A 16,722-nucleotide genomic window follows, 5' to 3' on the forward strand; every position below is an offset into this window, starting at 1 on the left:
TAGAATTGGAAGCCAATCCTACTTGCAGGAGGGGGTACCTGAGCTGGGGAGAGTTTAGTTGACCTTTTCCCCCTGGTAGAGAGAAGATATTTTTTCCAAGTTTGTGTATTATGGTTTATTCCAGGCAAATAGCAAAGAATCTCCCTTCTGTAATTCCCTGTTTACCCTTCGGGGCTGGGGAGCAGAAGCTGGTAGGAGACTGCATGTGGCGGCCTGGTAAACTGTCTGTTTCTTATTTAGAATTTGTTCTAATATGTTAACATTAGCTTCCTTTGTGTGGATGCAAGGAGGGATGTTCCTGCCTCTGCAGTTTGGCCCAGCTCCTAAAGAAAGGCACATTTTGTGGATTAAGCTGCCCCTACAATGAAGCCTTTGTGCCTCCAGCCTTGTTTGCACCTGTTAATTTTCTGTTCTGTACTTAAGACCAAGCTGGGGGGTAGGAGATGGGGGGGTGGCTTGTGGGTAAGTGCTGCAAGTCTGTGCCCATCTAATAAGAGAAGCTAACTTGGCCAGATGTCAGAAAGGCAGCTTAGTCTTTAGAACTGAAGCCTACAGGAGAAACCTAAATCTTGGGGGGAAACCATAATCATAAGAATTATCATGGTAAGGCTGGCTTATTTAGATGAGAAAATTGTCCTTTTCAGCAGCTACAGGGATTTACAGAATCAAGGAATGAACAAGATTCCCAGAAAATCTTGCAGTCCAATGGATCTGAATTTTAAGAGAGCATTCTAAAAAGCCACGGTGGCCTTGATCCAATGAGTTAACATGTCTCGAAGGTCTTTGCAAACATTAAGGTGCTATATAAATGCTATTTATTGTCGTTGTTAGACTGGTAGAGAGGAGAGGGAAATTTAGGCCAGCTGACCATGTCCAACGAAAGCCTAGACTCAAATTTTACCTCTGATGCTTATTCTGTTGCTTTTCCTTTATTCCAATCTTGTCATTGTGATCCCTTTGGGGGTTTTCTTGACAGAGATATTAGAGTAGTTTACCATTTCCTTTTCCAGGTCGTTTTAATGGATGAGGAAACTGAGGTAAAGAGGGTTAAGTGACTTGCCCAGGATCATACAGCTAGTAAATGTCTGAGACTGAATTTGAACTCAGGAAGATGAATCTCCTGACTCTGGGCATGACACTATTTCTCTAGGTAGCCTCAGGTTCGCCTCCCTCCATTCTGGGTCCTGCCTAATCCAAGACAAATGGAAGTTCAACTCTCTTTTTAAGCTGCCAGTTACCCATTACAGCATCTCTCAATCTCCACTGCTCATCCTTAGATCCCATTGGTATCCATTGTAATGTTAGGTCATCACCCTATTTTTGATATAATTCTGGACAGAATGTGGGCTCCTTTAAGGCTTCCTTTTTCATCTTTGATACCCATCAATATACCATCAATCAGTAAGTGTTTTTTAGGCATCTGTTATGTTCCAGAGACTATGCTACGGGCATAAAAGCAGTCAAGGTGTTTACGTTCTGCAGAGCAATCCAGGAGACTCATATCTACAAAATAAATGCATACTTAACACATACATGATCAATCCAGATTATTTGTAGGACAAGGATCTAGCAACTGGTGGGGGGTTCATCAGAGCAGCTAAGGAGAGACCTTTGCTCATTTGCAAGTGACATCTGAGTAAATCTTTGAAAGAAATTAGGGATTCCCAGAGGTGAAAATAAGATGAGATTGCATTCCAGATATAAAGGACAGACAAAGGAAATGAGATAGCAGATAGAACATCATGAGTGCCTAGCATGGTGCTTGGTGCCCAATAAATATTTTCTAACTTGAACTGAATTCTGAGACCAAGAAGAGATGCAAAGTATAGCTGCGCTGTGCTCCTCTACTCTAAAAAGAAAAAAAAAATGATTCCTAAACTGTAAGGCCATTGAGAAGATGGGAATAGTTATTTCCAAGGGATTTTTCCACATGGGTTTCTTTCTTTGTCCATGTGGAATTCCTGTTGTGAGGATTTCTTTTGTTTGGAGCCTGAGGACAAGAACAATCCATTTTTCAGGGAGTAACAACTTCCTAGCCAAGCTGTCTTTTTTTGCTGAACCAAGTTCAATGAAATGCCCACATTCTAGCCAACTTCTCAGATCTACCTCCAGTTTAGTGCAGATCCTGCATGCTGTCACCTTAAGGGATTGCTCCTTACTTCTGGACCTACTGTCTGTCAGCTGCTGTTATGTGGTCCTGCAGGAGCTGAGTAGAGTCCACAGCCCTGTATTTCTCATTACTTTTGGACTTTAGTCATCCCGAGTTCCACCAAGAAGGCCAATGGTTTGATCACTTCCTATTTGATCTATTCCTGTTGATCTACTGATGGTTTATTTGATTTATATAATTTATGTTATATAATTATGTTATAATTTATGTAATTTAACCATCATCATCTCAGCATCTTCTCGTGTCCAAATGACCAGCCTGTATTACAAGACACTCTAAAATTGGCTAGGCAATCTTTGCCTACTTAAAGGCTAAACCAAATTCATTCATTTACTCATTCATCAAGACACATGCATTAAGAATGGTCTAAGAATCAAGAAAACAAAGTATTTCCTGACCTCCTTGGAAGAACCACATATACATAAAATGAGGGAATGGTCTAGATGACCTCTAAAGTTCCTTCTGGCTTTAAGAAAAGCCCAAGGATTAATACAATATAATTAATTTAATAAATGGCAACTTCAGGAGGCTCTTAGAAGGGAGGGGGAATCAGGAAAGGCTTTGTGTATAGAGTGGCACCTGACCTGAGTTTCAAAAGAAGCCAGAGACTCTGAAAATTGCAGATGAGAAAAGAGTATATTATAAGCAGAGGAGTCACAAGATGGGGTAGCGAGTATAAAAAATGACAAGAGGTCCAGTTTGAATAAAACACAGATCCATGTGGAGAGGAGAAATGTGTCATCAACCTGAAAAAAATAAGCTGGACTTAAAGCGTGAAGGAAATTAAAAACTAAACAGAAAAGTTCTTCATCTTGATTCCAGAGGCAATAGGGAACCCTTTGACTTTTTCAGCAGGGAAGTGACATGATTAAACTTCTCCTTTGTCTCTTTTGAATCAACTCATAAAACCCGTGTTTCTTCTAGATACCAGGTTAAAGAAGAGAAAGAAACCACAGGGGAAAAGATTCAGATACAATGCCTGAAAAATGAATATTATGTAAGGCAATATCACTGGGGGGGAAATACCAGTTAATAATTTAACCACCATCATTAATTAACCATCAATTGAATTCTCATTATTTTCCCATTAAGTTAACTGCCCATTGGCATTAATTGCCCATTATGTAATTTAAACCAACTTTATTAATTAAAAAAATTGGTCCACAACTTTTACCTTCAATTTTCTCATTAGTTTAGGTGGGAGAAGTTCTGGGGAATTCTTAGCAGATCCTAATAGAGGGTTCAGTGCCAGGGTTGTCTACCAGCGTCCAAAGGGTTTAGGGTAAATAGTACTGATGAATTTATAGAATTTTTAGGCCTACACTTTGAAAGATTAAAATGAGAAGTCAACCTTTGAATATTTGTTCAGCCTCCCCATCTCTCCCCCAATACACCCCCATAGGCCAAGGACCCCTAATTAGTTGGTTTTAAATAATGTTGCATCTAGGGGGCTTAAACAAGATTGCCTCAGTCTTGCTGATATCCCTTATTTTTCAATATCCTAATCCACATGGGTGACATTTAGAAGTATTCCCAGACTTATGGGAGCAGAGCTAAAAAATGAGTGTCAGCTTTTATACCAAATTGTTTCATTCAGGGAAATGACTTTCTTAAAGTCTTTTCTAGGTTTCCAGTTCTTTTCTATTCCATTGGCCCCAAGATTTCTCTCCTCTTCCGCAAAGTACAACTAGAGGAAAGGAGTCCTAGATCTATAGTCAGAAAATCTAAGTTCAAATCCTACCTCTGTCCCTCATTCCTTTTGTGACCCTAAGTCATCTAGATTCTTCTATGTGTACCCAAGATCCTTTCCAGAAAGTAATCCATGATGCTACTCCATACCCTGAGTCAGCAAACCATTGCAGCCTAAAAATACAAAAGTTTACTCAATCCCCATTATTGGATACAGGTTTTTATTGTTCCATAATTCCTTTTGTAAAGTCAAATAATTAAAATTATAGCTTTGAAATAAAAGGCTTGAGTGATTTGGAAAAAAAAAGGAAATGGAAAACTAGGATATTGCTTCCATTCATAATGTTCCATTAATTTGGTCTGGAATTCTATGGTAGGGACCGAGAGAGCACAGAGTCCAATCTTCCAGAATCTCAGTAGATGAACATTTGGGGGCCATATAAGACTGGGAGGGTCCCAAAATTCAACCAGGTCCCTCACTTAGCAGCCAAAAGTCTAGGATGCAGACAGAAACTCAAGGCAACTTGAGAATTTAGTTGGAGTTTGTATAGGCTGCTGCTAAGGTACATTCTTGTGGGCAAATGAATCTTCCAGGACTTGGGCCAAGGAAATGTTTGGCTTGTGGGTTAGTCAACATTTTTTCTACCCTGTTGAATCTTCTCTGGAAATTTGAAAACACAGCTCTGCTCAAACACCAGAAGAATAAAGCCTCATTGGATTTAGAGCTCAAAAGGACCAAAAAATCATCTGATCCACTCCTTCCCTATTAAACATGGAAACTGAGGCCCAGAGGGATTAAGTAAGTGGTAGAGCTGGCTTAGAACCCATCCTCAGGCTTCATTATATGTTCATGCAACATTTATTCTATAAGGTAAAAGAAAGGGAAAAAATTAATAAACAGAAAGGGCAGGGATGGAATAAACATCTTAGACATCCTATTTACTCTACCAGAATAGCTCTTGGAATAGACCTAAATAATTATCAGTTTTCAGGGTTCCCTAAATAATGTCCTTTCTTTGAGCCTAGCCAGTACCTTTTTATTTAGAACCAAGTAGCTGCCACCCCATCCAGCACCCATAGCCTCGGATTGAAAGCTGGGAAATGCAATTCTGGTACAACTGTCTTTTTAATGGGAGAAGAAATTCCCAAGATCTCATACTAGGGAGATACAGGATTTGAACCCAGAACCTCTGGCTGTAAATCCAAAGATTTTCCATTATTTTTCCTCTGTAAGAATGGTCCGTCTAAATGTTATTGTGCCCAACAAGACCTCATTACAGACTCAACAGCTATGCTGCAGATGAATCCTCCTTCTCTCTCCATAATAGATATGATACAGAGACTTGAAAAATTTCAAGTATGAAAATGTTCATGTTTTTCCCCCTGATAGAAAAGAACATTATGTTCAATAACAAATCCATTTCTCCTTCCCAAAGAAGTTGAGATGGGAGATAAGGGGGATATAGATGCTGTATACACACCCCCTTAAATATCCTCCGAATGAAGAAGGGAGAGGGTGCCACAGTCCTCAGAAACAAAACTTGGGGGGAAATCCTTGTCTGCTGAGCTATTTGAGTGAATGATCACCATAAGAGGAAATAGGGAGATTGTGTTTATAAATAAATCGTGAGTATTTGCATTGGAGAGAAACCAGAGCTCGGCTTTAAGGCTCTTTTGTTAATATTTACTGTATTCTAATAGTGAGATTTTCCCAAGCCTCTCTGGATTAGCCTGGGCAAGCATTCAGATAAGGAGTTTCCAAAGGGGAACTGTGTGTGATGGGGAAAGGACTCTTGCCCATTGAAGCCAATGGGGTTAGAGTGTTAAGCCACCCCAGTCTGGAGGGATTTTCTCCTCCATCACCTTGAGCTGGTGGCGTGTAGAACACAAGGAGAGCACCCATAACTCCTAACAATATTCGTTTGCTGTTGCTTGAAATAAAATATAAATCGGTCATTGATCAAGAGTAAAAGAAGATTCTGTCATTATCAAGGACTTCTCGAGCCTCTCCATTGAGGGATGTTTTCAATTCTGTTCTCTTACCTTGTCCTTGTAATAGACAGCAAGCACTTCAAGGGCGGCAACCCTTTCTGTTTATTTTTCCAGTCTAGCTGATGCTTGAACAGAATTCATTAGCTAGTCAATTGCTTACTAAATGCTTATTGAATTGAATGATCAGGGGAAGATATATTCTTGTTCTTCTATGCACTTATTATAATAAGAGAAGGGGGCAGCTGGGGAGCTCAGGTCCAGAGATGGGAGGTCCTGGGTTCAAATCTGGCCTCAGACACTTCCCAGCTGTGTGACCCTGGGCAAGTCACTTAACCCCCCATTGCCTAGCCCTTACCATTCTTCTGCCTTGGACCCAATACACAGTATTGATTGCAAGACGGAAGGTAAGGGTTTTATAAAAAAATTATAAGATAAGATTTTGAACATGTTTTCCACAAAAAAAATGTAATTTCCCATATTTTATGACAATAAAACAACTAGGTAACAGAGTAGATAAAATGCTTGGCCTGGAGGAAGAAAGACATGAGTTCAAATCCAAGCTCAGATATTGAGTTGTTCATTTCTAGGCAAGTCACTTACCCTCTGTCTGCCTCAATTTCTTTAACTGTAAAATGGGGATAACAATAGCTCCCAACTCCCAGGGTTCTGGTGAGGATCAAATGAAATGAGAATTCTAAAATGCTTAACACAGTATCTCACAGATAGTATGTGCTTAATAAAGGTATATTCTTTTCACCTTATTCCTAATCTGGACAAGACTAGGTGGCAAATGCTTAAACTCTATAAGTGACCAAGATTTCTTAAATTCTTTAAAAACAAATAGAATGCCAATTATAAGTGCTTCCAATCTTTTCATAAAAGGGGTCTGAGAGGATCTCTGCTGAACAACACTGCCCCATCTCAAAGTAAATTTGAAAATCATAACTGTTTTTCCCTTTTTAAAAGTCTATTATTTCAGGGCACTTTTTACCAAATCATTTGCTATAATTTGAAATGTTTTTTCTATAATTTTCAAGAAAGGCATTAGACATACTGTTTCCCTTTCTTTACAAATGAGGGAACACCCTCTGCTCTTGATCAAGCCAACATCTGTGACTTAAGTCCTCCAGATTTTAAAGGGAACATATAACCCACTTTCACAGGCTCACCATTATAACAGTCTAACCTTCCATGAGATAATAACAAGTTCTACATGCTATATTCACTGTGCTAGAAAAACATAAGCTCTTACAGCATGGCCATTATTAAAGAGATGATTGGTCAAACAAAGAGCAATGGTTGAGTAGCAAATGGGCTATATGGCAAATGTTGTCCAAATCAATGAATAATTAGTCAACAAGCATCCTTCTCCCTTATTCTCCAATAATAACGTGACTTTGCTCTCTGTGTCTATGATTGCTGCTTTAATGCTGCTTATGAAATATCAGCTTAGTTAAGTATTCCTCATCTTAGATCCTGACACAATTACTACTCCTTCCCTCCTTCTAATAACAATAAGACACTTCAAGATTTCATTGGATGGAGAAATAATCTTGGATTTGAAATCAAAGGACTTGGGTCCAAAACCTCACTTTTCTACTTAGTAGTCGTGACTTTAAACAAGTCACTTACCTCTTGATTTTCAGTTGAATAATTTTTAAAACTAAAAGATAAGGAGAGACAACCTCAAATCATCCTTCAAAATACTAAATTTATGTAATTCTATGTGATAAGTGAGGACTGACGTTATCAAAGGCTTCATGGAAGAGACAAAATAGATTTGAGATAGGGTTTGAAAGTTGAGCTAGGGTTAAATAAGGATGGAGTAGAAAAGGAGAAGGAACAAAGAAGCCAGAGGAAGGGAAAGAGCATTATTCATACAGTTAGAGCTGGAGAGAAAATTTGAAGCTATTGAATCCAATGCTCTCATTTTCCAAGTGAGAAAATTAAGACTGAAGTAGGTTAAATGACTTCCTGGGGGTCCCCCAGCCAGTAAGCATCTATGGCAGGTTTTTAATTCAGATCTTCCTAACTCCAGGCCCCACTGGCCATCTAGATATTTCATAATAAAACAGGAACAGTAAGGTTTGACTATATAATGCATGATATTCCTTGGGAAGTATAGCAGTTAGCAGGGTGGCTGAGTTGCCTTATGTCCTGACAAATAAAAACAACTGAATTTGTTAATTATTTTATTTTATTTTAATCTTAATTATAATTAAGAAAATTATCAAAGTGAAAAATAATCCCCTAGCTTACTCAGGCTTAGGAGGAGGGGCCAGAACCAAAAAACCTTTTCCTTAGGATCTTATGCTCTCCCCTTTCCCACTTTTATTAACCAATAATTTTCTTAAATAGTCATGATTTTATCTCAGCTCCATGATCGAGACCTGGAACTTGGGGTGCAGAGATTCTCCTCAGTCATCAAAGTCATTGTTCTCTGGAATCTTTTAAGATTTCACAAGAAAGAGACAATGGAAAGGAGCAAATTGGCAAAAAAAAAAAGAAAAGAAAAAGAAATTAATTCCTGACGTGTTGACAGACCTTGTTATTTAGAACATCTTGTTTTCATAAAATGGCAATTAGGCTGTTTGCTTTAAAGGCTACTGAAAGAAATAAATTCTGTAGTCAGAGAAAGTGTAAGGCAGTAGAAACACTGATATTCCTCAAAGCACTCTTGGACAGCTGAGAAAATTGAAACCAGGAACAGAAAGAGCGTCCATGAGAATAGATGCAGTCAGGTAGGTGACGATCATATAATAAGAGGTCAGAGAATCTCTTTCAGAGTAGAGATATTATTTCTAATACTAGTGACTCTCAACATCACCTAAGATAGCTCTGATCCTATAGTGTTGATTTAAAAAAAATTGAATTCAAAGGGAGAAGACTTGAGTTCAAATCCTAGTTCTCCCAATTCTTGCCTATTGAGTTTTGACAAATCTCCCTGGGTCTCAACTTCTTCATTTTGAAAATGGCATTGGGGAAGGAATTGGATTCCCTGGCCCTTCATTTCCTTCTAGTTCTAGATCCTAAGGCCCTTTCATATGGTATGGAATCAACTTGCTTTAGACCAAGTCCAAAGGTTCATTACTTTTACATAAAATCAATTGCCAACACCAGATCATCTGTTATTGTAGATGCTGTTTCCAGGAGGGAATGCAAACCTCCTGAGGTCAAGCATTCTTTTGGTTTGGGTTTTGTACATCCAGACCTTAGCATAGTGCCTGTAATAGGCACTTATTAAATATTTGTTAATTGGTTGATTAAGGGACTAGACATTAAGGATATAAAAACAAAAACAAAAAATAATCTCGGATCCCAAGAAATTCACATTCTGTTGGGGGGAATAATATAATGGAGAGTTATTGACTCATTGATTGGATATTTGGTAAAGGTGATTCTTCATCAGGTGCTTGGTTGACAGATTCCAAGCTCCCACGGCTCTCTAGTTAATATCCACGGGGGCAATCTGACATCCTACCCATAGCATTCAGGTGACCTGAAGAGCTTATCTTTTTAGGCAAGGCCAGGGAGGGAAGTTGCAGTGATCTGAGAGAGATCCACCTAATGAACTGTCACGCTGGGAATTTGTTTTGCCTATTCTATTAGACAAGCTTTAGTCCTGCCTTCCCAGAACTACAGACTCCTTCCCAGCAGTCCTGGGCCATGAAATCGTTTGGGAGAACTCAGTAGCCTAGCTCTTCTAAATAATCTACCTCTTTCCCATTCCTCTGACACGGCTTCTCTTCTTTAACCAATAATGGTGTTGGATTCTAAGCCTCATCCTCCTTGGACCAAAGATCTCTTGGTGTTTTCAAAATGAAAATGAGCATCAAAAGATGTGCCCCATGTGCACCCTGAAAAGACAAAACTGACTTATAGAACTGAGAGCAATTCCTCGGAATAAGGAAGAAGCCTTTGAGCCCAAGACATGATCGATGTTACAGATCAGTTGAAAAGGTTCTTCAGAGGGCATCCCATCCAAGCTCCCACCCAGTGGAGAAATCCCCTGGACTGCAAATGACCAGGAAGCCTTAATTTATTACTTAAAAACATCCCCCCAGGCCTTCGGGGCCCCCAGACAATAGAAGGAAATTCAGAACCCTGAGCTTTCCATCATAGGCCATTCAATATCCTCTGAACGTACACACCAGGGGGAAAAAATAAGCTAATTCCTTTCCCATGGGAGTCTTGACCCTGGAAATGGTAAAACTTTTAATGTTTTCAGCTGGCCAGGCAGAAAACATACTTTAACTCCCAGAGGCTTAACCTGCCCAGCTACTTTTAAGTGATCATGAAACTAATGGATTAATTATTACAATTTGCCCAAGGACCTTTGGTTAGCTCCAGGCCAACTAGAGAAGTTTACATGCAGTGTCATGCATCGCATTAGGAAGAAACGGCTTTCTCTTGACCTTAAGGAAAAAATGGAAGCCTCTGGATTTGAATTTTACTGTGGATCATTTTAAGGAAGCGGAAGGGAAGGGAATGAGCATTTTTAAGGCATTTACTCCATGCCAAGAACTGTATTATGTAATACATAGACAGACAGACAGACAGACAGACAGACAGACAGACAGACAGATAGATAGATAGATAGATAGATAGATAGATAGATAGATAGATAGATAGATAGAGATAGACAAACAGAGAGAAAGAGATGGATAGACAGGAAGTTAGATGGACAGATGATAGACAGAGAGATAGAAAGACAGATAAATAGATACAGATAGATAGATAGATAGATAGATAGATAGATAGATAGATAGATAGATAGATAGATAGATAGATAGATAGATAGATAGAGATGGATAGATAGAAAGAGATGAATAGACAGAAAGACAGATGGACAGATGATAGACAGACACACAGACAGAGAGATGGATAGACAGAAAGACAGATAGATAGATGGATGGATGGATGGATAGATAGATAGATAGATAGATAGATAGATAGATAGATAGATAGATAGATAGATAGATGGATAGATAGATAGGTAGATAGAGAGACAGACAAATAGATAAATAGACTGATAGATGGATGGAAAGACAGATAGACAGACAGAGACAGACTGATAGACAGAGACAGAGTGACATATAGACTGATAGACATGAAGACAGACAGACTGATAGACAGACAAAGATAGATTAGATAGACAGATGATAATCTCTCTACATATATATATAAAACTCTCTATATGTGTATATAATATATCAAACTGTTATTCAGCATATATTTATAGTCTCATTTGATCCTTGCAACAAAAGGCACTGCTATCATCCCCATTTTATTACTAGGGAAACTGGGTCAGACAGAAATTCAATGAATTGCCCAGGGTCATAAATATAATATATATATATATATGTATGTATGTATGTACATACATATATATATATATATATAAAATAAATGTTGGAGGCCATATTTGAACTCAAGTCTTCCTGACACCATACATAGGGCTTGGGCCACCAGCTGCCTGGCTTAGATTGGCGTCATTTAGACCTTGGTTCAAATCCTGCCACTGACACATACTGGCTACATGACTGACAAATCTCTAAGCAACTCTCTAACTTACTCAGAGGTTCCTGCTTGCTTTTGGTAGAGAGAATTTGCTCACCAGAGAACTCCATAATCTAGTGAAACCAATCAGGCAATCGGCATCCCAAATGAATTTCCAAGTGGGCATTATCACTAATAAGATGGACATAAATGCCAACTGTCTTAGCTAACTCACAATGCTATCTTGAGAATAAAATAAAGACCATAGATCTGAAAGTCAATCAACAAGCATTTATCAAGCACTTAATTACTAATATGTACTAAGCACTGGGCTCTGCTCTGGGGAGACAAAGAATGGTAAAAACCAGTTTTCCGTCCTTGTGTACCTCACATTCTAATTAAGGCGTGCTGACAACAATGTGTTCACAAGTTGTATATGGTGTAGATGGAGGGTCATCTCAGAGGGCAGGGAGCAGGGGTGGGAAACAGGTCAGGAAATCCTCCTGCATTAGGTAGCACTGAAGCTAAATCTTAAAGGAAACTATGAGGCGAGGAGGGAAAGGGTTCCATGCATGGGTGGGTGGGAGATCCAGTTCAAAGGTACAGGGGAGGAAGAATAAATGTCTTGTGCTATGAAGAGCAAACAGACCAGTGTAGCTGAATCTTAGAATTCCCACAAAGGAGTAAACAGTAAGAAGCCTGAAAAGTTAAGACAGGGGCATGTCCTAAAGGGATTTAAATGTCAAAGGACTACGTATATGATCACAGATATAATAGGGAGTCACTGAAGTTTATTGAGTACAGGATGGAGAATGTAACAGACGATTCTGAGCTTTGGGAAAATCACCCTGGCAACCAAGGGAAGGATGGATTGAAGTGGGAATAGCTGTGAGACAAATGGACAAAACAGAAGCTAATTGCAATAGTCTGAGACAGAGGAGATGAGGATATGCACAAGGGCAGTGGTTGTATGAGTTGAGGAAAAAGGATTTCTACAAGAAAGGGTGGAAAAGTACAATAAACAAGATTTGCCAACAGAGCCACTTAGCTGCTCCAACAAAGCACATGGCGACACTCATCATACTGTGTTTTTTTTATTCTGTGAAACGTGTCAATTACATTTTAAGGTGGTTCCCCCACATGGAGGAGTTTTGACGGCCCCATTTGATATCTCTTGTTCAAACTCCCTGTTCAAGTCTGGTTGATTGCTCGTTGGGAGAAGTTCCTGGTCCCACACTTCTAATTCTCATTTTCCCAATAATATTATGCATTCACCATTCAACAAGGACAGAGACTACTTCCATTTTGTTTTTTGATTGGACCCATCATTTCATTCAATGCAGGTGATACAATTCCCTCTACTAGTGAAGATAATCAGTTTCTGTAACATAGCATTAGAAAATTATTATCCTAGGAGGAAAGGTGACTTCTCCATGGTCACAGAAGTGTGATGGGAACTCAATTTTCGTGACCGATACTGGCATTCACTCTGTTATATCCTACTACCTCTGGAAGAAGTAGAAAAAAGATTATGTTTTTAATCCTTCCCTTATATCCCCCACAATTCCCCAGCAAAGGTTCTTGATACATTTTTGCTGGTTTTTTTTCAGCATGATGACTAAATTGACCTGTCTACTCACTTTGCACTTTCTTGTTCTTTGCTTTCAGATCTGTGAGCACTGTAAGCAGGTTGCCCCCTCAGACTGCCCAGTGGTGTATGCAGACAGAGCTGGCTATGATAGGCAGTGGCATCCTGCCTGCTTTGTGTGTGCCAAGTGCTCAGAACCTCTGGTTGACCTGATCTACTTCTGGAAAAATGGTGCTCCCCTGTGTGGGCGCCATTACTGTGAGAGTGTACGGCCCCGTTGCAAGGGCTGTGACGAGGTAAGAATATTATTTATTGCAATAATAGTCCTGATGTATCTGGGGAATTATCAAAGCACATTTGGTCATAGAGCCATTCAGAGCTAATCTATTCAATGGAGAAGGAAACCCACAGAGCTTAAGTGACTTGTCCAACATCATACTGGCAGTAAGCATTGGAGCTGGGATTTGAACCCAGGTCCTCTGACTACAGACTCAATAGTCTTTCCATGGTTTCAAGTTCACTTTCTCTTATCAAGTCTCATCTCCCAGAAGTCTAGGCTTCAGGAAATTCAAACAAATGATTCCCTTCCTCACAGCTGTCATGCCTTGTCCTATGTCACTGCTTACCCACATCTGGGACTGGGGACCATACGGTTGAAAGGTCCTGCTTTTGCCTCTCATTGTCACCTCAATTCAATGCAGTTCAATTCAATTCAACAAGTATGTATTGAGTGCCAGTCCCTCGAGGAGCTTACATGGGGTAGAGCACAAGCCTCTACTCCAATAATAAATAGTTGATGGGGAAAGAATACAAAGCTGCAAAGAGCATCTCAACTCTCTGGCCCCAAGTCCTCAGCTTTTACCAAGGAGATGCAGTCACATCTCTCGGAGTCAAGAGATGGCAGCTCTGGAGAAGGGAACCTCGTGGGCAGTTAGTGGGCATTTCTCTTTTTTTTTTTTTTAGAGTGAGGAAGCCAAGACTTGGAGCCCCGTTCTTTATTTTTTTTTTTCCACAACACATTCAGGTTTATAAAGTTCTTTCTTCCCAACATTTCTTTTCTTTTTCTTTTCTTTTTTTAGTGGGCATTTCTATGGCCCAGTTTTCTGGGAGTCATTACCCCTCTTCCAGAAGCGAGCACGTCTCTAATGACAGGCAGTTCTTACTGAAGTTCAAAACTAACAAAAATTGAGAGCAGCTACAATGATAGAGAGCGTTATTCACCCAGAGCATGGTCTTATCAGTGGTCTCATTTACTTCTCACAAGTCTTGACTTGGAATAACCAGCACCCTAAATCCCATTTGGCAGACTAGCAAACAGAGGCTCAGAGTCCTAAAGAGTTAGCCACGTCTACGTACCGAGGCTTTTAACTGGTGCCCTTTCCTCTATTTCATGAGATCGCAGTAAAGCATGACCCCTTTGGCCGGCCTGGTTTCCCTATTCCCTGTGGTTTTACTGTCCACACCAAGCGGAGATGTCCATGATTTCTAGTGCTGAGGTCATTCCCAAGGCCATGAGAGTATTTAGGGCCATGGCGATGGGAGAAGAAATGATCTACGCACGTGATTCTGACCGACACGAACACCCAACTTCCTCCCTTGCCTCCAAGAGCCTCCAAATGGAGATTAAGTTGATGACTGTCTAGAGAGCCCCAAATATGTTCTTGAGCGATGACCAAGCTCTGCAAGGTCACTAGCACCACAAACTCACTACACCCAGGGAAAATGCCTTGGAATAAGAAGAGGGCTTAATCCATCGGGGCCAGGGGAACACGAGGACTTCCAAAGAGTATCACGGGCTATCCAGGAGCAATAAAGTCCACCGCGAGTAGCCTTAGTCCCCAGCTGAAGAATCTTTTACATCTGTGGCTAGGAATTCTGCATTCCATGTATACCAAATGCCATGCTCGTGCATAGAGAATGGACACGGAGTCCCTTCGGGATCCGTTTGAAGATCGTTTTGTTTCCCCTCTTTCATGGGCTACGAGTGTAGGCTCCTAGATCTAGGATCTTGCCAGATCACTGCCTTCTGTAAGTCGGGATGAGATCATTTTCCATGTCCCTGGGCTGAAATGAGTCTTGTGATTTATTGTCTCTTCTCTGCCAGATAATATTCTCCGAGGATTACCAGCGAGTAGAAGACCTGGCCTGGCACCGGAAGCATTTTGTCTGCGAGGGCTGTGAGCAATCACTGACTGGCCGAGCTTACATCGTGGCCAAGGGTCAGCTTCTGTGCCCAACCTGTAGCAAAACCCAGCATTCTTAAGAAATGCCCCTTGGAGCCTGAATGGAGGGGAAGAGCCAGAATCCCTGCCATCTCCCCCTGAGGCAGAAGAGAATGTCTGTGCTAGAGCAAACAACTTCACTGCATATTTCTCAGTGGGATCTTTTTTTAAAGGAAAGATGCTTGTGGGTAGATAGTTTCAAAACCAAAAAATGTTCTGTGTAAACATGGGGAAGGAAGCTGTTTTCAGATGAAAGGAGGGGTGCTACATGGCACCACTGGTGTTGTATAGAAGGAGTTTCCCAGAATGCCAGTCTAAGAGACGAGAACGTATAGGATTAGAATAGGAGTGCTTTTTCATGAACACAGGAGCTCCGGAAACATCGGAGGCTTGGCAGGGGGTGGGGGGAGGGTGTTGGATGATTGTCTGCCTCCTTTTCAACTATAACTCAAATTTCAAAGTGCATTTTTTTTTGCATGATAAGCTTATTCTCAATAAAAGTTCTATTAAGTCAACATCTTTCTCCTTATTTGGTTAAACTGCCCATTGCTTGAAAGACTCTGATTAGTTTTTATATCATTAAGGAAGACTAGGTGGCAAAGTGTACAATGTATATTATATATATATATATATACATATATATATATAATATGGTAAAAGTCCATCTTTTTGCCTACAAATGGCAAATCTGTGCTTAATCTGAGGGTCCACAGCCCCTGCAGCCCTTTTAGGAGCCAAAGCAGAATCTTTCTAACCCTCTAACTGAAGATTTCTCCTGATCATGAATTTTCAGAAGATCATACACTTAGAGACAATATTATACATTTAGAAATCATAAAACTGAGGGCAGCTGGGTAGCTCAGTGGATAGAGATGGGAAGTCCTGGGTTCAAATCTGGCCTCAGACACTTTCCACATGTGTGTCCCTGGGCAAGTCACTTGACCGCCATTGCCTAGCCCTTACCTCTCTTCTGCCTTGGAACCAATACACAGTATTGACTCCAAGATGGAAGGTAAGGGTTTAAAAAAAAAAGAAAATCATAAAACTTATGATCATAAGATCACATATTTGGAGATAGGAGGGAGATTAAAGACCATCTAATCTAACTTTCCTTCCTTTTACTTTTAAGGAAACTGAAATCCAGAAAAAAATATGGTATCTTGCCCAAGGTTCACATGGATAGCAAGTGGTACAGCCATGATTGGAACTTATCTATCAAACCCAGTTGCTCTTTCCACCTCCCCACACCCCATCCTCAATGGTACACAATGAGTGAGATTCATCAGTACTGAAATTTAATCAATAGCATGTAAATATAATTCTTGGACCTAAACACTAGGTGATATTTATTGCACACGTATTATATGGAGATATATGTACGTGTATGGATATATGCACAAACTCCTTCGAGGCCCTCACTGAAGATTCAAGCCTTACCATTTTCACGGTTCTTAAAAGGCTGTGCTAGTGGGATTGGCTGGTATTGGAAAGAAGAGATATACATTCTGTTTGAAGGATCAGCAATTTTAAGGTGGAAGGGATAGGAAAGGGCACCTACTTTC

General features: G+C 40.1%; 1 protein-coding gene across 3 annotated transcripts in view; it reads left to right on the plus strand.

Moving 5' to 3' along the window:
- The window catches only part of LMCD1 (LIM and cysteine rich domains 1), an 88,029-nt gene extending 72,354 nt beyond the window's left edge, over positions 1 to 15,675 (plus strand). For all 3 annotated transcript variants that reach the window (XM_001374941.5, XM_007500143.3, XM_056804573.1), the window contains 2 exons: positions 13,019 to 13,234; positions 15,043 to 15,675. In XM_001374941.5, coding sequence (XP_001374978.3) covers positions 13,019 to 13,234; positions 15,043 to 15,201 — 375 coding nt within the window. In that variant the 3' untranslated portion in view covers positions 15,202 to 15,675. The remainder of the gene's footprint in view (positions 1 to 13,018; positions 13,235 to 15,042) is intronic.
- The last annotated feature ends 1,047 nt before the right edge of the window (positions 15,676 to 16,722 follow it).

Source organism: Monodelphis domestica, chromosome 7 (assembly GCF_027887165.1).
Source record: "Monodelphis domestica isolate mMonDom1 chromosome 7, mMonDom1.pri, whole genome shotgun sequence".
Lineage (NCBI taxonomy): Eukaryota > Metazoa > Chordata > Mammalia > Didelphimorphia > Didelphidae > Monodelphis > Monodelphis domestica.